Source organism: Lytechinus variegatus, chromosome 2 (genome assembly GCF_018143015.1).
Source record: "Lytechinus variegatus isolate NC3 chromosome 2, Lvar_3.0, whole genome shotgun sequence".
Taxonomy (NCBI): domain Eukaryota; kingdom Metazoa; phylum Echinodermata; class Echinoidea; order Temnopleuroida; family Toxopneustidae; genus Lytechinus; species Lytechinus variegatus.
In genome coordinates, this window is record NC_054741.1 from 62,609,835 (window position 1) to 62,633,136 (window position 23,302).

The following is a 23,302-nucleotide window of genomic DNA, read 5'->3' on the forward strand; positions in this document are numbered from 1 at the left end:
TTTTTTAATTGCAAGTCTTCCTCCTCTTATTTCCTCTTCTTTTTTTTCTGTCTTCTTCTCCTTTTTTCTTTTCTTCTTTCTCCCTTTTTCTTTTTTTTTTTGCTTTGCCAATTTTTTCTGGGGGGGCACCTGGGGGGCACACCAAATCTCAGGGTGGGCACGTGCCCCCCATGCCCCCCGTAGCTACGCCACTGTTGCGATAATGTTTTACCCCTAATTATGATATCAAAATCAACTATTTCAAGTTTAAAGTCTATTTTCAATTCCACAAAACAAAATATAGCATTATTTATGTGTTTGATAAGATTTAAAAAGGAAAAAGAGAGGGTTTTCCCTCTCTTATTCTACAGTCACATTGACTGATATGATGTCATTGAAGCTTTGGTCATCCAGGGCTCTGTAAGACAAGATTAGCGATCAATCGCAAAATGGACTGGCCAATCTAGATCAATGTTTCACGCGCATTTGGTTCAAAATACTGTCTAGGAACCAATCAGAAGTATTCTTACATATTTGTTATTCATCGCTAAGCTTTATGTTACCGGGCCCAGGCCTCATTTTCGCTTCTGTGACTGTTTGATCGTGGTTGATCTCAATTTAAGCGCCGATCTCGGTGAGAAGACGATCGCCGATGGCGCGCACGGCGGCGTGTATCTCATCGTAGGTGTCCTGTATCTGGTCTTCGGGTAGGAGGAACCCGTACTCGCCGGTGTCACGAAGCTCAACCGTGTAGGAGTACTTGGCCCCCATCCCTCCGCTGGTGTAGTCCCATGGATTCACAGGCACAGCAGCGTAACCGAAATCCTTGCTTGATCCCGCTGCTGGGTCTGTTAAAAAATGATCGAGAACACTAATGGTATAAGAGTTGAATTTTAAAGGGAGAGATTACCATGGTGATAAGCACCGGCGTACAGATTGGGGGCTGGGAGTTTGGGCGTTTTAACCACCAAGAACAAAAAGAGAAAGAGAAAAAAGCTAGGTGAAAAGGGTGAAATAAGATTATTTTCTGAATATTATGTTAAGACCTATTACTAAATTGGATTTTTGAAATAAAAATACATGTAAAATGTTTTGCTCGCTCGCAACCTTCTATCAATATTATCTAGCCCACCCCCTCATTTTTTTTGCTCATTACACCACTGTTGGTTTGAATAAAAACAGAATATTTCGAGAAAAAAATACTGGTGAAGGTTTGATGAAAATGGCTTTCAAAGAATACGAGAGTTATGAAATGTTAAAGTTGTTTGTGACGTCATTATTATCCGAGCAACCCCCCCCCCCAATCTTATCATGTATTATTTATTGTGTTATAGATAGAGGAGGGCGCTTCCCTTGCTTATCTTCTGTACTGGAGTATGTGACTGACCACTTTGGAGGACAGATCCCTTTAGAAGAAATTTCAATAAAGTTAAAGCCAAGGTATAAATTTAGTGAATACAAGTTTCAACTCGTTGAGGGCGCTGCAGAAGGACTTCATAATATACTGATATAATACCTTCTCATGGGCCACATTTCTTAAAGTGTTGTTCAGAATAAATTAAATTTAGTTGCCTACCAGAAATTTTGAAAACTTACATTAATTTTACAGAAAATTTTCACAAATTCCCCCAAAGTATTGACATGATTAATATAAACTTCAATTTCACATTACAAAATGCAAAAGCGCTCCAATGACAAGGTTAGTCGCTTCGCGTCCTCGCTTTTGAGGGTTTTTTTCCAAGAAGTTATGCATGCCCCCCCCCCCCAGCAAAAATTCTGAGTATGGCCATGATGGCGGAGACTAAGCACATCTCACTGACTTTAAGGCAAGGGCCGAACACTGGGGTCTGCATAACTTTGATTAAAACAAAGTTCTTATTTTTGTACACTTACACAAGATTTCAGCTCCAGCACCCATGCCATACACTTTCAATGAGGTTGCGAGAATGGCATCGCTCATTGCCTTAGCCATATCCATCTAGGAAAAAGAAACACAGAAAGGAAAGTTTGATAACTTTGTTTAACTTTCCATGATTGTGATTGGCTAAGTAACCGTCGGATAAAACAGGATTTTTTTTTCTGATTAAACTTCCGACAAGTCCTTTCACGAAACGCTCAACCGGACTTTCCTCACGAATATGATAGGATAAAAACAATAGGATCTTCCCTTTTTTCCCTACACCGCCTTTTTTATTCTTTTTGTACTAGTACATCCTTCAAGTCTATCAAATTTAATGTTTTGTTGAAATGTTCGACACAAATAGTTGTTATTATCATACTAATTAATAAAGAAATAAAATAAGATTAACAATATACCATGTAAAGAAAAGTATGCGTTAAGGCATTGAACGGTCAAAACTGACGCAGAGATATACTAGGTTGCAAGCTTTCAGCACCTGGCCTTCCTCAGTATTCTATTTGCTATATATAATAACAAAACAAATTATGTAATAAGCAACAGACGGTTCATTGCCTTCACACATATCTCGTATGAAAATGGTCAACGAGTTTGGTTAGTTGGTTAGAATATTTATTTATTCATTCATTTATCGATATATTTATATTCCACAAATCCTCAAATTACATTTCATAATAAATTATTTTTTTACAATGAAAATATGCATCATCTGCATAACACATGCAGAGTTCAAAATATCCACCTCTCTCTCTCTCTCTCTCTTTATAGAAATATGTAAATAGATAAATGAATAAATAAATACATATATTAAATAAATAAATTTATAAATAAATAATAATATAATCAAATGAAACCTTATTTAATAACAGAAATACCTGATCTTGGTAGTCGTCGGTTCTTGGATTAGAATCAAGGTAAGACCAGGGCGCTATGATGACCTGTGAATAGCTGTGCCAATCAATAAACATCAAGAAATCCTGACCCTCGTACCATCTATCCCTCAAGAACTCAACCACGTTGAAAACCTCAATCTCCGAGAGCGCCGAAGGGCCGTGGTAGATCTCAGAACATGAAAACGGGCTGGTCCCGACACCTAGAGAGGTTAAACACCATGAAAACGTGAAATACAATGCCCGTCTCACGGGCCGTCTGTCTGTATTCATTGTTGAAAGTCGCTTGCATAAAATAGAGAAGACATTAAACCCGTTTTTATCTCACCTGCATAGCAGAGTGAGACCTTTGAGTGAGACTATAGGCACCGCTTTTCCGACGGCGACGGCGGCGGCGTCAACACCATATCTTAACCGAAGGTGTTTTTTTAAATGACAGCATAACTTAGAAAGTATATAGACCTAGTTCATGAAACTTGGTCGCAAGGTTAATCAATTATTACTGAACATCCTGCCTGAGTTTCAGGTCACATGATGAAGGTCAAAGGTCATGTAAGGTCAACGAACTTTGGCCAAGTTGTATTTGTTGAATTACTTTCATAACTCTGTAAGTATATTGGTCTAGTTCATAAAACTTGAACATAAGAGTAATCAATTATCACTAAACATCTCATGCGAGTTTCAGGTCACATGACGAAAGTGAAAGGTCATTTAAGGTAATTAAACTTTGGCCATTTTAGAGGTAATTATTAGATTGCTGTCATAACTTTCAAAGTTTATAGATATAGTGTATAAAATAGGCCTAGGGGTAATCAAGCATCACTGACAAGTTTTAGGTCACATGATCAAGGTCAAATATAAATGAATGTAGTATTGTATCATTATATATGAATGGTGTTCTTTGTGAAGGATTATTTTATAATAGTTTTCAAAGTCAGCACTGCTGCCATATTGAACTGCGTGATACAGGTGAGACCCTCAGAGGCATTCCACTTGTTATGGTTAGAAATCACTTCTTTCAATGAGAGGGACGTGAGTTCGAATCTAAGACACGGTGTTATTTCCTTCAGCAAGAAAAATATCCACATTGTGCTGCACTCAACCCAGGTGAGGTGAATGGGTACCCTGCAGGATTAATTTCTTAAATGCACCAAGCGCCTTTAGCAGCTGGAGCTACAACCAGGGTAATATATAGCACGCCATTATAGGAAACCAGATAGTCGGCGCCTCACAAATGCTATATTATTATTATTGCTTCATTATTGTTATCATTTTAATCATTATTACTGTTATCATTACTATTATTAAACTTTCCACATGGGAAGGATAATACTTATATTTAGACTACATGTACTTTAATTTGGTTTACTAGATGGATATTTGTTACTATTTACCATTATTATGTTATAAGACAATCTGGACTGTGTGTGACCTATAGGTAACAAATTTAAATGCTTTCAATAGTGTAGTCCCTCGAACAGTTAAAAATGGGCCAATCTAGTATATATTTATAATTTCATGTGAATATGTATACCTCATTGTTATTTTATACAGTGCGTCCTAGAAAAAACGAAACCGAGATTAAGCGATGATTTATCATAACTTAATCTATCATAACTTAATCACAGATACAATATAGACAAATGACCTACCAATGTTAAGCTTAGAATCTCCTCTTTCATCTGATATTACTTCGGTTATTCCTCATTCACGCATACCAAAAACTCATTTGGCGGGGCTATCTGAATTTCAAAAAGAAAATCACATGCCTAAAAAGTTCCGCATACATTCGTAATTCCGAAGGTTCGTAATTCCGAAGATTCGTCAATCCGAAAACGAAATAAGGTTCGTTAATCCGAAAACAAAATGAGGTTCGTAATTCCGAAGGTTCGTTCATCCGAAATCAAAATGGGGTTCGTAATTCCGAAGGTTCGTCAATCCGAAAACGAAATAAGGTTCGTTAATCCGAAAACGAAATAAGGTTCGTAATTCCGAAGGTTCGTTAATCCGAAAACGAAATAAGGTTCGTTAATCCGAAAATTAAATAAGGTTCGTATTTCCGAAAATGAAAATTATTCATTTTGGTAACAAAAACGGTGTTGTCATTACAATATTACATGAATGATAGTAATAACGATCGATGATACATGCGTGTGTTGTGGCCAAAAGCATGTATATCATTAAAAATAGGCACCTTGATCAAGCATAGGCTAATTCCGAATTTATCTGAGCAATTGCTGCCTAAGCAAATGGTTTAAAGATGCGGGGATCAAGCGTGTTGGTCGCGTGCGAGTAACCTCTAGATAATAGGATTTGTATTGGAGGGGATGTCATTTTTAATAACAGCTTCTGCTGGTAATAAAAATAATACTAATAATGATCCTTGTGAGATGTTGAAAGCGCGAATCGCAAGCTCAAACTAGTAGATATTTCATGTAACAAGACGTGAACTTAAACATTCTGAGCATTTTTTTGTAATCGTAAGAAAAATGTGTATCTATCTAAAGAATTAACTCGAGGGCGAGCTGTAATTTGTTCATATACTGACCTGGGGCCCGTTGCATAAAACTTTTTACCTGAGAAAACTCAGGTTGTTTTTACCGGAGTTTTTGCCCTGTGCTAAAGTCAATGGCGGAAATCAGACTAACCTTAGTTTTCAGTTTTTACCAGAGTTTTCTCAGGTAAAAAGTTTTATGCAACAAGCTTCTAAGGAATCTCTTAAGGACTGCTTTTAGTGACTCATGAATAGAATATATATCTCACGAACTAAATAATGAGAGCGCGAACCGCAAGCTTACAATTTGTGATATTCTACCTGAAAACTGGACATTTTATACTTTTTTTGTAACCAGGAATAGAATGAGTTCCTCAATAAACAATACTTGATGCGAGCGAGAAACGTGAGCCAAAATTTTCCGATTTTCCAACCTGAAAACTGGACATTCTAAGCATTCTTGTGAAAAAAAAATAATAGCTGGGAGAACAGTTTTCAGAACTGAAGTGGCTTCCCAGGATAAATAATATCTATATCATTATTATCATTCTAGGCCTACATGAAATTTCCAAAAGTTTGAGCACGTGATTCGCTCGCAACATCTCACAAGGGTGCCCTTTTAACAGTAATTGACCAAAAAGGCGAATTTTACATCTTCAGATTTGATTTCTTTCCCCCAAACCGCTTGCTCGCTACGCTCGCAGAAATGAAACGTAAATATATAATTTATCAATCAGTGATCACTTAATTTTTTTTGCTCAATTCAATTACTACAAAACACACAACCTCTTTACACAGATGATAATCTCTTGGTGAAAATATACGTTTGCACCAAATTGCCCCTATTGGCCCCTTTTTGGCTTTGCCCCCCCCCCCCCAGGAAAATATGTTCCGCCGCCACTGGTTGAAACACGCATCGTCTTCATGGCTAACTGCAAAAAGTTCTTAAAATGTCCCCTTTAGATCAGGTCAGAGCTTATATATTTAAAATTTCTGTTTGCGCTTCTTGCTCGCAGTTATTATCTAAATTTAGTTACATAGGCATCTCGTTTTGAAGATCACAAACATATTGCCCATCATATTAAAAAAAATATATAGCTCGCGCTCGCATTATTTAAAAAGGGTTTATCATGTTATTACATATTTACTTTATTTTATAAGTATAAAGCTAATTATTGACTGTTAGGACTACCCTTTCAAAGAAACAAACAAAAATCAACTTTAAGCTGCCGATCGAGGAAAATATGGCTGAAAAAAAAATTTGCCCCCCTCCCCTATTTGACGAAAGTTGGATCCGCCGGGAGGGAGGCAGGGGGCACTTGCACCCCAAACTGAATAAAAAAAACAGGGAAATTAATATTTTCGAAAATGGGAAAGTTCCTTTTTCAAGAGTAAATGTCCCGTTTTTCGTGTTTTTCAAAATAAAATACTCTTTTTAAAGTATACAAGTTAAGTTAAGTTTTCAGGCTGGAATATTGCAAATTTTCAGCTTGCGCTTCGCTTTCTCATACGATTGGTGAAATATGCATCATATAAAGAGGTCACTAAATGCTTTCTTTAACAGGTTCCTTTTCTGTTTATAAATATACTGACCGAGCTTATAAGCTCGCGTTTTGCGCTCGTGTTATTTTTTAGTTAGATGCACATTTGTTTAATGACAGCAGAAATCTGCTCTGATTTTAAAAAAAATTATTTTCATTTTCTATTGAAATACCCTAAAACTTAAGCTTGTGATTCACGCTCGCAACACCTCACAATAATGCCATTTTAAGAATAATTGACCCCCAAAAACGTTTTACAACTTCACCTTTGAATTTGTTTTACCAAGCCGCTCGCTCATTATACTCTCTCCCGAAAAATAAAGCCTAAATATACGTTTTGCCATAATAAGAAATCACTAAAAAAAGGGTTTTTTCTACTTAATCATGTTAATGACTATCAAACACACAATGACTTCAAGCAGATGATAATCTTAAGGTGAAAATATCACCAAAGTGTCAATTTTGACGTATGAGTTTCATTTTTTGGCTTTACCCCCCAAACGAAAATTCGTTCGGCCGCCCTTGCCTTCCCATCCTCATAACAATTGAACGGCAACAGTGTCCCTCGCCCCCCTCCCCCTTGCCTCTGCTTTCCCGGGTTTCATTTTTCGGATTAACGAACCTTATTTTGTTTTCGGATTAACGAACCTTATTTTGTTTTCGGATTAACGAACCTTATTTCGTTTTCGGATTAACGAACCTTCGGAAAACGAACCTTATTTCGTTTTCGGAGTAACGAACCTTATTTCGTTTTCGGATTAACGAACCTTCGGAACAACGAACCTTATTTCGTTTTCGGATTAACGAACCTTCGGAACAACGAACCTTATTTCGTTTTCGGATTAACGAACCTTCGGAACAACGAACCTTATTTCGTTTTCGGATTATCGAACCTTCGGAATAACGAATCGTCGGAATAACGCCACAAATGTTCGGATTAACGAACCCTTTTTCGTTTTCGGATTAACGAACATCGAGGTATAGGCAATTTACGTGTTTCGGAATTACGAACCTTCGGAATAAAGAACCTTCGGAATTACGAAGCTTCGGAATTACGAAGTGTAACCAAAAGTTCAATATCTGCTCTTTTATTTGATACCTTAATCACAAAAAAGTCTCGGTTTCGTTTTTTGTGGGACGCACTGTATAGTGGGACATGACACTTCACTTCTGTAAAATTGTACCATCCTCTTTCTCCCTTCATCTTGTAAGACAGCGTCAGTGGTGTAATATTTCATGGACATGGTGAAAATACAAATGTTCATTTTCGATTTTATAATCATCATAATGAGTGCTAAAAGTCCACTTTCGCCAAGATTCTCCTGGCCATGGGGGTTTTAAAATTTGTAATTTGTTTAAAAATATACAGACAACCTTTTGGGACGGATACGGAAATCAACCATAAACACCATAATTATTCACAAGCTTAAAGGACAAGTCCACCCCACCAAAAACTTGATTTGAATAAAAAGAGAAAAAAATCAACAAGCATAACACTGAAACTTTCATCAAAATCGGATGTAAAATAAGAAAGTTATGACATTTTAAAGTTTCGCTTCATTTCACAAAACAGTTATATGCACATCTCGGTCGGTATGCAAATTAGGAACTGATGACATCACTCACTCACTATTTCTTTTGTATTTTATTATATGAAATATGAAATATTTTTATTTTCTCGTCATTGTCATGTAAAATGAAGTTTCATTCCTCCCTGAACATGTGGAATTCCATTATTTTAACATTTTGTGCTTCAGGCAAGGAGGTCCTAATCGTCAAATTTGTAAAAATTGAAATATTGTATAATTCAAACAATAAAAAACAAAAGAAATAGTGAGTGAGTGACATCATCGACTCTCTCATTTGGATGTTACTGGCTCGTTCATATAACTATTTTGTTAAAAATAAGCGAAACTTTGAAATGTCATAACTTTCTTATTTTACATCCGATTTTGATGAAATTTTCAGCATTGTGCTTGTCTGATTTTTCTCTGTTGATTCAAATAAACATTTCTCTGAGGTAGACTTGACCTTTAAATCATGGACCTACTACTCTAGATCCAAGCTTAAATCTCTAATATTCTTATGGATTCCGATATCCCAATTGCATGGCATAGAGGAGTCATATCGGGGCATAGATAGGCCTACCTCCCCACTGGAAAGGCCAATTCCTGTTCGGATCGGTTCCGGTACACGCCTCACCCACATATTTAGAACGGGTCTTCCGCCACAATCGATCCTACAAAAACAACAACAGCAACAAAACAGAAATTTGTCAATATAAATCAGTATGCCTTATTTGATAAAAGGCATGATGTTTACCAAAAAAGCATGGAAAATATTATTGTTTTTTTTTTCAAGAACGAGAACATGGTTTAACTCCCTCCTGAGATAATCATTGGTGCAACCTCTTGCAATCGTACACTGTAAACAATAAACAACAAAAAAAAAAAAATCATAATCCTTTTTTCTTTTATCCTTTTTTCTCTCTGATCATGTCATATTTTGTTAATAGTTCATTTTGTAATTGCTGAAACGCATTAGTATATTAATTTCTAGTATTTTTTAAGTTTGATGTATAAGTTGTATAATTATATTGTAATGGATTTATTGTATAATTTATAATTATGTTTCAAATAGTTTGTACAAAGTATGTATGTTGATTTGAGAGAATATAATAAAACATCCTTTAAAAAAAAAAAAAATATTTTGGTAAAATTTTAACAAGCATGAGGGTAATTAAGTGTCCAACAAATTCAAGGCAGTATTTTACCCGATGCGGGAAGCATATCGTCCAGTAAGGTTAAAAAATTAAGCAGCAATTACATTAAAATGGGCAAAATTTTCATCACTCTGGATAAATAAAAATGCCTGATATTGGTTGGACACACGATTACCATTACAGAGCATTTTTACCCAATATTTGTTTAGAGTGTAGAACGATAAAATTAAAATCATCTACGAAAAAAAATAATATATCATATTCACATCCTTATGAAAGAGAAAGTTCGCCTTTGGCATGTTTGGCATTGGCTAAATTAATTACGTACAGCCCATCTTAATAAATGAATATAGCTGTTATTTCACAGAATGACACTAACCTTGAAAATTCTGTAACTTTTCCATTTAAATATATATATATATATATATATATATATATATATATATATATATATATATATATATATATATATATATATATATGATACAGGTCTTTTTATTATTATTATGTCATGCCTGTGAAAAAAAGAGACTGGGCTAAGATTCTTACATTTGTCCATGTATAGTGGTACCCATCGGGGTTCAGAGAAGGCACGATATACCAATCTATGTTATCAAACATCCTCAAAACAAGATCATCATCGGATCGGTATTCTTCTATAAGCTAATAAAGGAAGGAAAAGAAACATGGAAGACAAAAAAGGGGAGGTTTTCATAATAATTCTCGACATATTTATGACATTATGAGATTAAAAACATATACAATATTTTTTGCTTGTCAAATGTTTAAGAGGTATGAAACGACGTAAAATTTGTGGTGAAGACCTTTTTTTATGTCAACATTTTATTCAGCTTGACCCCCCTTTTAAAAAATCCTATACGCTATTGACATTTAATATGCAGATCTTGTGTCACATGCAGAAAAAATATCGCTTTTGAACGAGATAAAAGGGGTGAGGGGCTAGAGGGGTGCATCTGATTGGTTGTAAGTCAAGCTGTTTTGGAGTTTTGTTGGAAGTGCGATTTCATTGCATATTTTCTACACGTTAATGTATGTCTACTTACAATTTAACAGGCCTATATTGTCTCATTCCGTTTTTTGCTGTTGCTATGCCCTATGTAATATTTGATTGGATTTCAGTTTTGTACAATGTCCATTGTATACTGGCCATCGTATAAACTATAAAATTCATTAGGATTCAGATTGAATATGAAGTTCAGCTGAATTGATTCCCCAGGGGTGGCGGGAAAAAAGTGAAATCAAGCATGCAATTATGAGTGGGGAAATCGCAGTGTGAAGCAAGGAAAATGAGCAGAAAACAACATGAAAATACGTTCTTTATTTTCCAAAGTTAAGGCATTAATATCATCAGAAAGGAAATCACTTCACCAATCATACTAGTAACATGAGCAGTAGCCATGGTAGCAGTACCCATCATATGTTAAAATATTTTTTGAATTTTATTAAATTGAAATTGTGGCATATTTAGTATACTTTATGGTGAATTCTACACAAAGAATTAATGAATATTTGCTCCACAAACTTTACATTGAATTTTAATCTGCTTCCATTCTGAGGTTGTTCAGGTTGATCCATTGTTTGAATTTGGCCAAACCTGCAGGGGCGGCGGAAGGTATTTTAGGGGGAGGGGGAAGCCAAACAAGGGCACTTAAAACTTGGCATTTAGGTGCATACGAGTACTTTCACTATTAGATTATCATCTGCGTGGAGTAGTTGTGTGTTTTGTAGTAATTAAGTTGAGCAAAGCCTTTTTGAAGTGATTTCTAATTGATAAAATATATACATTTAGGCTTTATTTTGTCATTCCATTGTCATTCCGACCAAAAAATGGGAATTCTAGGCACGTTTTGTAATCATGAACGAGATAGGTATATAACTGATGCGAGCACGAAGCGCGAGCGGCGAAAAGTTGACAGACCTAAAAATGGGGCATTTATTAATACATCTATTAATGTTTTGGAAATTATGAAAAATATGGGTATTTGGGTATCTTCTTACAATAATAATGCGACCTGGATTCTAGGCATTCTATATACATTTCTTTCATTACGAAGATTAATAATGCGAACGCGAAGCGCGAGCTAAAAAAATTATATTCCGATCTGAAAAAGGTTCAATTTATGCACTATTTCAAACACTGTGTAGGTAAATTAAGAAGTGGATATGGATCACACTACCCCAACCCCAATTCATCCCATCCCAAGCACATTCCGACTAAAAATTGAAAAAACTACGGCAAAATGTAGTAAAAAGAAAAAAAGTAAAGGCCTATTAATTAAGACGTTTTTGTGTTTTTTCCAACTGCAAACTTGTAAATTGTCATCATGAATTTGCCAACTGCAGATTACATGGCTGAACACGGGTTACCAGTCTTCAGGTCTTGTATTCTGCTCTTTTCAGATCTGAATTTTGCCGACTGGGCAGTAATTTTACAGCACTTTACCGACTAGTAGAGCTTATAGTGTTTTACCACTTTTTGCCAACTATACTGTGGCTTTAACCTCAACTTTAGAAATTCACCCCACCCCATATTCCTTACCTAGTCTTGCTTCTCATTATTTTGAAAAACTAGTGTGTAGATCAAATTGTCAATAAAATTGTGGTATAATTTTCAAACTCATAAGCTTTTTTGCTTACTTTGTATATATACAAGTAGCTCCATCTTTTTTTGGTCCTTTGTATTTTGCTGACTGCAGGGCCCTAAGCCTGCCAACATGGACTTGGATTTACCAACCTTTCATGCTGGTAGGTAGTCTTTAATCTATAATTTCTACATTCTACAAGTAATAATTAGAAATTTGGACAAAGATCATACATGAACATTGTTTCAGCCATTCAAATAAACATTCATTTCTTGCATTTTCACAATATCATTTCTCAACATAAAAAACACATAACCAGTTGTCGTAAAAGACTATCAGGTTTGATTATGTGATTATGATTTATTGCTACTCGTTGAGCATTTAAAAAGGTTACCAACCGTGCTTACAAAATGGTTAGCTGGTTTTCATGGCTTTCAGGTAGGACCGACAAATAGTTGGTAATAAGTTTATTGCACTTTCGCATGGAAGGTTTCGATGAGCTTCATCATGGCGTGGATAAAAGAACAACCAAGTTTGGTTTTTATGGCGAACATTAAGTACTTTGTGTCTATCACCAATTTAGTTTGTGATATCGAAAAGGAAAAAAAATACCTTTTCACACACATCTTTCGAAGGCTGGTTATGGACTGGACGGTGCGTTTCTATCTTAAACATTCATTATGTGTGCTTATTATCTATCTCTCATCAACACTTGTGAATACGATGCGTCCAGTGGGAATGTGACCGCCCCCATTTTAGACGTAAAATTTTGAATGGCAAGCAGTTCCATCATGTATTCCATCTTTCTTTATCTTCTGGTCAATTTGACCGTCCAATATGCCAGTGGACAGGAGAAACATTTACCGATGAGATCATCAACAGTTCAGGAGGACGAAAAAAGTCACGTTTGCGACCAGGACATAAAACTGAAAAAAGCTTCTTGTAGGAGCAAAGACCTGGACACAGTTCCTCAAAATCTTTCTCGAGACATCGAGATTCTTGATTTAGGAATGAATAATATCACCAGGCTCTTTAATGTCTCGTTTGAAATATATCCTCTTATCAGTGACTTGGACATTTCTTCTAACAATCTAAGATTCATAGAACCCGCCGTATTTTACCCTCTCAAGGGGTTAGTCTACCTGGATCTAGCTTTCAACCCTTGGCTTGTGCTTCCAGGAACGGGAGTTTTCATGATGTCTTCACAGCTTTCCATTCTAGAATTAGCGGAATCAAACTTGAAATCACTTCCAAATGACACCCTAAAATGGAGTTCCCATCTGTCTTTTGTAGATATGTCATTCAACCAGCTGTCCTTTGTAAACATAAGTTCTTGTGGAGTAGCAGATTTGGTCACCCTGAGTAATAATCAAATACAACACCTAACAGAGAGATATTTCACTTTCGTGTGTGTTTCTGTAACTTTAAATCTAAAGGCAAATCCAATCAAAAGTGTTGACCCTGATGTTATCGCATCTTTACATGTTAGCTCTTTGGAACTAGGTAGTTACCCTCTAAGTAACGAAGTATTAGCAAACATTACCCTTGGAATCTCCAAATCAAACATTACAAAACTGTCAATTCTAAAGGGATCTGTTGGCGTGTTTCCGACGTGCTTATTCCTTCCACTGCGCGATTCCTCGCTTGCTGTTCTTGACTTAAGTAGAAATAACCTTAATAACCTTCATCCTTTAGTCTTCTCCAACTTGACAAAACTAGTGGAATTGAGGATTTCTGAAAATAATCTTCCTATACCTGAAATTCAACCAGATTTCTTCAAGGGCATGGATGATTTGAAGGTAATGGATATACCAGCAAACCAAATACGTCAAATAAATCCCTACAATCAGAGTTGGTCAATATACCTATCAGAGCTTTACCTAGCCAATAATCTCATTACAGAAATATCGGCATTTTCATTTCGTGGTTTGGGGAATTTAACCATTCTAGACATGAGCTCAAACGAATATCTTTCAGTCTTCGAACTGACGGATATTTCTGGACTTAAAAATATCCAAAGAATCACATTAACCGAAAGCCGTATCACCGTTCTAGAACTGCACACTCCAACACTTAAATCACTTTCCATGAACTCTGTTGCTCCCCTGTTACTACTGCGGCCAGGGAAATCCTTTGAACATTTGCAATCCCTTGTTAACTTAAACATGAGAGATTCTGGGATGGCCCAGTCGGACCTTTGGAATGTAACGACGAACACGTCACTTTTCAACAGATTATTGAATCTTGGACATTTGGATTTGAGTAGGAACATATTATTGTCAGTCGGGGAACTACCACCCGGGATCTTCCTACCACTCTCTACTTTAAAAGAGCTAAGCCTGGACTACTGCTTCATCACAATCCTACATCCTCTAGTCTTTTCAGGATTAGAGTCGCTTCAGAAGTTGAGTTTAAAAGGAAACCATATCCAGAGTCTTCATGCTGATGTACTCTCGTTCTTGGAACTGATAGAAAGTATTAACTTCGATAATAATCGTATCACGAGTTTGGAGGATGTAACATTCCACAATAACGGAAAACTGAAAAGTCTTTCATTGGCTGAAAACAGACTAACAAGTCTCAACCGAAGCACTTTTAAGCCGGTATTCTCATCTGTTACATCACTTGATCTATCAAAGAACTTGATGAATTGTAACTGTGATCTAAAGTGGCTAATCGATTGGATCAAATTCAATGAACACGTGCATTTGTTAAACAAGGACGCAACCATATGTTCGATGGCATCTCTTGTGTCTCTTCGTCAGAAAACTCTGCTTGACTTTGACCCAGATAAGCTTTGTGGAATTAAAATTGGCCTGATTTCGTGTATTTCCTTGGCAGTCCTTGCTTCCATTATCATCACCCTCTTGGTTTGTCGCAACAGATGGCAGTTGAAGTACAGAATCTTTCTTTTAAAATTGGCTGTGCTTGGATACAAAGAAATGCATGATGCTCGAGACCACAATGACTACGAGTTTGACATTAACATCATCTTCTTCGATGGCGACGAAGAATGGATTCGCGAACATCTCCGACCTGCACTTGAATTACACCTTCCTCGGTATCAGAGAAACGTCTTTGGTGACGAAGACCTCGTCCTAGGCATGCATTACTTGGATTCCGTTGATTACGTAGTGACCCATAGTTACAAGACCATCATCGTGCTAAGCAGAGCTGCTGTGCGAGAACATTGGTTCATACTCAAGTTCCGTACGGCCATGGATCACGTGAGTGATACGCTCACGGAATTCGTGTTGGTGGTTTTTCTAGAGGATATCCCAGATGATGAAATGCCCTTCTTAGTGAGATTGTATCTCAGTGACGGTAGACCTTACATTCACTGGACTGAAGACGTGAGGGGACAAGAAGTTTTCTGGAACGAATTGTCAGCAAATCTGACTGTCAATTTGAGGATGAATGATCTGATCCCGAATGAGTAACATCTAGGCTATAAATATATAGAATCTTAGGATACTTAGTGGTGAAAACATGTTATTACTGATTCAATCTAGTATTTCTTCGCGTGTATGTGTGTTTATTGGCGTCTCCTATGCCTCTTTTTTTAATGGTAATATTGTTCAGAGTGTGCTTTTCAAGGTCGACCTTGGCCTCAATGACAATGATGAGTTCTTGGCCCTGTCCTTGCATGGTCGCGGATGTCTAGCCTTTGGCCTTGGGGTAGCTAGGTCCTCGGATGAAGGCATGAAATACACAGAGAGACCCCGAGAGAGACACGTACAGCCCTTCACATTTCCACACGAAGATGCAGCTAAGGCGCCCCTGATACACATGCGTCGGGTTTGAGGTCTCCTTCGAAGGCGGCTTTGAACACACCTACACGCCTACAATTTGGGTGGTGATACATAATATACGCCGAAAGTGGACTCAAGTCGCCTTGAGATCATTAAACCCCTGATATATGTGCACAATCACAACGCGTATTCATGCGACACGAGTCCTCTTACTTTTTACTTCAACATTTTCTATTGTTCGTTAGCAATAACCATTTCTCGCTATTTCTAGTTCAGTGGTCAAGCCGGCGTGATTCCCCTTGGACAGAATTGGGGATCCCCCCAAAAAAATCCCAGTAGATAAAAAGCAATTTTTTTAAAATGGAAAAATGCCTTTTTTTCAAAATGAAATATGCCCTTTTCCAAAATGAAATTCCCTTTTTGAAATAAAACAATTTTGGTTTCGCACTCGCATCAATTAAACTACTCATCCTGTTCCTGATTTTTAAAAAAATGCTTAGATTGTCCAGATTTCAGGTTGGAATATCATAAATTTTCGGCTCGCACTTTGCGCGTTCGCGTTATTCTATTCGTGAGATATGTATCCTATTCAGGAGTCACTAAATCTAAAGGTCAGTACATTAAAGATTTCAGCTCGCGCTTCCCGCTTGCATCATTTCTTTAGTTACATACACACCTTTTTCATAAAAACTGATTGGAATGTTTAATTTTAATGTCTTATTACATGAAAATGTCCAAACGTTTGAGTTCGCTATTCGCGCTCGCAACATCTCACAAGGATGTCATTTTAACAGTAATTACTACCAACACACAACTACTTCACGCAGATGATAATCTCATGTTGAAAATGTCTGTTTGCATCAAAATGCCCATTTTGGCTTTGCCCCCCCCCCCCCCCACGAATATACGTTCCGCCACCACTGCCCTTGGAGGTGATACACATACCAATAATTGCAGGTCCGAAGGCGCCTTCAAAAGACTAGCTTGTAAAGGTGGACTCAGTCTGAGGAGGCGTCAGTCCAGAATAAAAATAAGGTGATACACCAGTCCTCCAACGCCTGTTTCAGTCCACTTTCGTCGTATATATGTGTAACATCACCAATAGAAACCCACCCATATTATCTTTACAAGACTCACCACCCACAACATCACATATCATACCACGTTCACCCATCAACATCAGTAAGCAGCAAACAAACAAACACTTGCACTCATCGTACACCCCAACCACATACACCCTATTTTTACTCACTCACTCACACACCCACGCACGCACACAACCACCCTCACCCAGAACCAATAGAAGTACATCCTTCTTTATCTCTCTCACACACACACTCCCCCCCCCCCCCACACACACACGCCCGCAGCCGTCCCCAGCTCTCTCTCTTAAATACACACACACCCCACACTCTCCGTCTCCCTTCTCTTCCGACCTCTCCCTATGGTCCATACCTTGTGTGTAAACCCCATGACTGTTGCTGGTGAGATCCATTCTCTTGCGTGAATACCGCCCTCAAACCAGACAGCTTTTGGGTAGGGATTCTGGCTTCCAGTACCGCGGATCTGAGTTGTGTGTGTGTGTGCGGGTTTTTTTTTTTGGGGGGGGGTGGAGAGAACAAATTAAATAACATTTGTTTATAAATCTGATTTGGTTGCATCTACCAACACTTTTGTATGAATTTTTAATGAAAAATTGTCACTTTCGGGGTAATTAAGTCGCAAATTTGTTAAATAAACCCATGCGCTAAATGTAAGATTTTAAAAAGGCAACGGAAATGTAAAAAAAAATTGCGCTCGTTAAATGGCAACTGCCTTTCCCATAGCTATACGATAATAGCCTTATGTCTAAAACCTTAATAATTCAACTTAAGTCCATGTTGTTTGTATAGTAACACAAAAATGGTGGATATTCGAGTGCTGTTTTTTTTTTTCAAACATTCAGCGATATACACAGTCGGACATATCCTGAATTTTCGTGTTTTGCCCAAGTCAGTGGACACAGATATGGCTAATTCTTTTATTTATGTTTGTCCTTCTTATTGCTACATTCATCCATATTATTATCCTATTAAAGCCCATATTTAGCAAAGAATGAAATTATATTTTCATGCTCAGGCATGGTGGCGCCCGCCTCATGAATAGGTGGTCGCGGGTTCGATCCCTTGTCGAGTCATAATATCAAAGGCTTATAAAATCCGACCTTCTGCCTTCGTAGGCGCCCAGCCTTTAGAGTATAGGCCTAATAATAACGTTTGGTGTTATGCAGGGCCCGCTGGTAGGGCAGTTTCCGAGCTGAAAGGGCTGCCCTGGGTAAATAAATTATTGTTGTTATTATTATGTCGCAGAGTGCATACAAATGAACAATAATTACCCTGAACCCGTTAATTTCCCTGCCTTCACACGAATATCCGAGCAGGAATGGTTCGATGATGTCACTATTTTCACTGGCCATGTCGGCTACCCATTGTTGGATCTGTTATACAACAATATTACCAATGATTACGTTGTTGTGTTATTCGCATGAAATGCAAAGGAACATATTGTACTTAGTAATGAACTAGTCAATGAATGATTTTTTTTAAACCGAATTATCAGTGAATCAATTATTATTGAAAAAAATAAAGCGAATTACAGGTAAATAGAGATAGGTAAATGGAGGGATAAATATAATAAATGTTTAATTGCAATTTACAAGGGCATATTTTGATGATGGCTTCTTCTGTGAGGGAAAGTTAGATCCTCTGTAAACGAAATTCGCAAATGGTCCTCAAAGATGAAGGACGAAACACAACAAAAAATGGACTGACCGATGATCTAATTTGATGGTTTTATTTCTTATCTGCATACTAGAAATAAATGTAAAAGGGCAGAAAACATATCCAGATGAATTCACTTAATTCTTTTTATCAAATATAAATTTTCAGCAATGCTAATCGATAATTTTCCAATATTTTATGTAAGCACTGAAATAATTTGTAAGCAATTGCGCTTCTGATTGTTTCAAATATTGTTATTTACCTCTTCATACGTGTGATACGCATTATAATCGAAGTTGTCTAAACGTGTCCCGACAGACTGTCGATTTGCTCGGCGCCTTTCAAGGATCTCATCCATTTGATTGGTTACCAATGTATTGACGTCATTAATCATAATATCAAGGTCCAACTTTTCTTGCTTCAGGAGCATGCGTAAATTGGTCTGGCGGTTGGGTTGTACCATTATGTCGACAGGGTTACCGGGAATTTTTGAAACGCCGGTCCAAAAATCAAACTGCAAAATGATGACACAATGATTATTTAAAGCTAAATAAAAATTCGACATGATAGACCCTAAATGTTATTATGTCCTTCAAATTGCGGATTTAAAAAATATATATTACCAAATTTAGAATACTGATCTGCACACTGTAGCAAATGTTTCATATTTTTACACTAATTTTACTCTATTTATAGAAGATTAGTTTTAATGGAAATGATCCGATATTTTGTCCAAATGACATGAATCGTATTTGATTTCATTAAAGGGGAATCCAACCCAAATAAAAACTTGTTTTTATAAGGAAAAGAAAAATCAGACAAGTTGATAGGTGAAAGTTTGAACAATATTGGACAAACAACAAGAAAGATATGAATTTTTAAAAGTTGTAAATATTGGTAATCACTATACCCATGGAGACTTCAAATTGGCCGCATATGGGATGTCATAGTGATGTAAGGCAAGGACTACTCTTCCACTACTCCAATACATATTATGGCTAAAATGTCATTTTTCCCAAAATTTTTATTTCAAATTATTTTTTTTCTTTCATGAGGACATAAAAGAGTATACTACATGGGTTATATTTAGATTACTGCCCCAGGGGAATGGGTACTTAGGAGAAAACCACAAATCCCTGATAATAAAGTACATGGCCTATGGGAAAGTTGTCCTTGCCCCTTGTCATAATTTACTTACCCAGTTGCCAATTTGAAATCTACATAGTATTAGTGATCTCAATTTTAAAACAGCTATAACTTTCTTATTGCTTGTCCAATTTCTTTCAAACTTTCACCATTCTGTTTAATTTATTTTTCTCCTTCTCAACACAGCATTTTATGGCCAAGGCTAGATTCCCCTTTAAAAAAAAATCGGATAAAATGCATTAACTCAGCCTTTTCATTACACTGTAATAGCTTGTCATAATAAGTGCTATCATTTTTGGTTGTTGATATCCAAACAGATGATACAATTCACACGAAGTAAAAGAAAGATAGAAAGATAAGCATTCTCTCCTCGTGTAAGAAAGTATACGGAATTCAAAGACGCATGGGTCATAATTATTTTGGTAGTTTGGAGCAAATCAATTTGATTTTGATATTGTAACTCAGTTCTTGGATATGATTTACGCCTGATAACTTTTCTTTAATTAGTAAGATAGGCGTATCCCGTCACAAGCTTTTGCTTTTATGGAACTGCGGCTTCTTCTGTTGACAAAATATGTGATATATTTATATATTTATCATGAATGACTTTGTATAATTTATACTGAAAATGATATTTTGTGAAAATGGAAGAAAATAAATGTTTATTTGATTTGAAAATAAATGAATAAAACTAGATGAGTCAGATTCTTCTGTTACTTCGTATTTTAATTCTGAATTGATGATTATGACAAAAATATTCTTACCTCTTCACCCATATTTTCTTCAATGTAGTGGAGCCATTCGATTTGTTTCTCTGTTTTGGGAGTGATCCTCCAAACTTGGTATCTGTAAAGACATAAAATTATTTGCTGATTTTCTGTCTTTTGAAGTAAAAGTTACACCCTGAGATTGGATATAAAAAGCAGAAAAAATAGGATGTTGGTAAAGGTTTGATCCCCCAAGGAATAAGATATTTGAATATTTTCAAAGTTTTGAATTTCATATGTGATCGGCTGCTAAAATTAAAGATTGGATATAAAAAGCAGAAAAAATAGGATATTGGTAAAGGTTTGATCCCCATTGAATAAGATATGAACATTTTTAAAGCTTTGAATTTCATTTGTGATCCGCTCCTAAAATTTCATGCAATATAAATTCCATCTAAAAATCAATCTCTTAATGGAATACACAGCTTTAGGAATAAAGATATTTCTTTCTCATTGAAGGGGTATGGAATTATGCATCTGGTATCATATCCCCGCATTTTTTTTTTCATTTTTGAGAAATGGAGAATTTATGTCACACGACAAAAGGAAGGAGCTGCTCGTCTGTGACGTCACAAGATAAAAACAAATCAAAATTTCATAACGTTTTTTAAATTTTACAGACTTTGATCAAACCCTTTTCCAATATTCTTCTTACTTCTTTGTTTTTATAAGAACCAATTTATCGTCAGTACGAACTTTTACTTTTTAGGATTGAACTAAACTTGACTCAACATTCTATATTACATACATGACTGTTAGTGATAATAATCAACTCAAAATTTTAATCATTACAGTAGTTTTAATTATGTAGTTTTAAGTTCTAAAAAAACATGATCTGATAATAAGATCATTTAATTAAGGCATATTTTCCTTTCTATATCCATACAATATAATTGTATTGGCATTGCTTTGTTAGATCTGTTAAACAACCTTTTGTTGATTGTGTTTATTGAAACAGAATAGTGGGGGACTGATAAAAAAATTGCAAATGCATATAAAAATGAACAAAGTTTATTAAGATTTTTATTATTATCAAAAAACAGTAAAAATGAAATATTAATCATCTCCGAATCGAGCAAATCGAATTCAGATGTATAAATGAATAGAAGTGAGTCAGTCGGAAACAAAAAGAGAGCGGTCGAATTCAAATATTTCCTTTTATCAAATCTTCCAAATAGTATCAATATGAATATATATATTAACATAAAGGTGTGATAATTCAATCGTCATGATTATATGTAAAATATGATGGAGGCGTACTAGCCAGAACGAAGGGGGAAAATACTAAATATGAATAATTGGCGAAAGAGGACAGAGTAGAAGGATGTTTAAATATCGGGGTAAGATTCAACTTAGATGTATACATATGAACATTAAATCTTTGGCGACTAATAAAATACTACTACTAATAATGGTGGTGGTGATTTTTTACCTGATTGCTAAGAAAGCATGAATACTTGTATAAGCAAGCAAGCAACTTATGTCCAGCCAGCCAAACACACGAGTAAAATGAATAACTAAATATAGTGTTTCTAAAACGTGGATTCACTGGCTGATCGGGGGGGGGGGCACGGCCTTCCCGTGCCCCCCCCTTGAAAAGCAGAATTAAAACTTGTTATATGTGTGCCTCCTTTTTTTTTGCTTGCAATTTTTTTCGGGGGAAAATGTGCCCCCCCTTGGAAAATCCTGGATCCGCGACTGGATTTTAAAGCTGTTTGGAACCACAAACAATTCAAAAAGACATGAAATATATTCATTCATGTCCGATAGGTCTGCATATTTCAACCATGCAAGAGAAAAGTGGAAAGGGGTAAATGAGCATAAACCGACAAAAAAATTATAGAGGAATGTAATAAAGACAATCCAAGCGCATAAGATTAAACAAACACGAAAGCTTTCAAAATTATGAAAATTCAAACCGATGCGATGTTCTTTTGCGCGACCTTCCTCTGATCATGTAAGTTAGACATTTTAGATGTTAAAATAATGAAGGCATATTTGCAATCTGATCATTATTTCTATGAGGCACAATTACTTTATTCTTTATTTTAATTTCTTGTCTGAAAGGCAACCCTACTTTTAAAAAATAAACACCCAACTTACCCTTCATATTTGGCTAAAACCAAGCAAGCCAAAGACACCAGTACAAAAACCTCCCTTGCAAATTTCATATTGGGCAATGTATGTCAGTAAACTGCTGCCAGGTCGATGGACAAGCCGAAAATGATTACAAATCTACGGTAAATTGGTATTAAAATAGCAATCCAACTTTATAGGTGAGTCTATAGTGAGGTATAATCGTGCGAAAATGACAATATGTTGCAAATTGTGGTTGATTAAACAGGGTTATCACACCATAAACAAACATCACTTTACTAGTCAAGTGGCAGTCTATATGGTTTTCCTTCCAGAAAAAGCTATTTACTCTAAAGCAGTCGTAGTTATACTGTACCTGCGTGTTTTATACACTGCAAAAACTCTGGTGTTGATTTAACACCATCCAGGAATCTATATATGTTCACACCAGAGAAGTGTTAAACAACACCAGTTTCGTTTTGGTCTATAGGTGTTTGTAGAAGACCAAACAGCATCGGTTTGATTCCAAAATGGTGTTGTTCCAATGCTTCTCTGGTGTGGACATATAGATTCCGGGCTGGTGTTAAATCAACACGGCAGTTTTCGCAGTGTATTTTTATCTCGTTTTTTATATCAAAGCTCTCGGTGCAGAAAC

General features: G+C 36.2%; 2 protein-coding genes across 2 annotated transcripts; one reads left to right on the top strand and one right to left on the bottom strand.

Annotated features, from left to right (window-relative positions):
• Positions 1-573: 573 nt before the first annotated feature.
• On the bottom strand, positions 574-22,819 carry LOC121408580 (carboxypeptidase B-like). Its single transcript, XM_041600093.1, has 10 exons — positions 22,675-22,819; positions 20,569-20,650; positions 18,921-19,172; positions 18,274-18,375; positions 17,355-17,465; positions 10,094-10,207; positions 8,971-9,061; positions 2,773-2,990; positions 1,873-1,957; positions 574-827 (listed from the first exon to the last, which is right to left on the bottom strand). The coding sequence occupies exons 1-10, from the start codon at positions 22,740-22,742 to the stop codon at positions 598-600; spliced, it is 1,353 nt and encodes a 450-aa protein (XP_041456027.1). The 5' UTR covers positions 22,743-22,819; the 3' UTR covers positions 574-597.
• LOC121408579 (slit homolog 1 protein-like) lies at positions 12,709-15,587 on the top strand. Its single transcript, XM_041600092.1, has one exon. The coding sequence runs from the start codon at positions 12,921-12,923 to the stop codon at positions 15,585-15,587; it is 2,667 nt and encodes an 888-aa protein (XP_041456026.1). The 5' UTR covers positions 12,709-12,920.
• Positions 22,820-23,302: the final 483 nt, after the last annotated feature.

Bases quoted from the DNA above. Each gene is read 5' to 3' on its own strand.
- LOC121408579 (XM_041600092.1), top strand. From the start codon at position 12,921: ATGGCAAGCAGTTCCATCATGTATTCCATCTTTCTTTATCTTCTGGTC.
- LOC121408580 (XM_041600093.1), bottom strand. From the start codon at position 22,742: ATGAAATTTGCAAGGGAGGTTTTTGTACTGGTGTCTTTGGCTTGCTTG. The intron at 20,651-22,674 runs GTAAGTTGGGTG...ATGTCTTTACAG, and splicing joins GTTTTAGCCAAATATGAAGG to ATACCAAGTTTGGAGGATCA. The intron at 2,991-8,970 runs GTAGGCCTATCT...TAACCTCTCTAG, and splicing joins TTGGCCTTTCCAGTGGGGAG to GTGTCGGGACCAGCCCGTTT.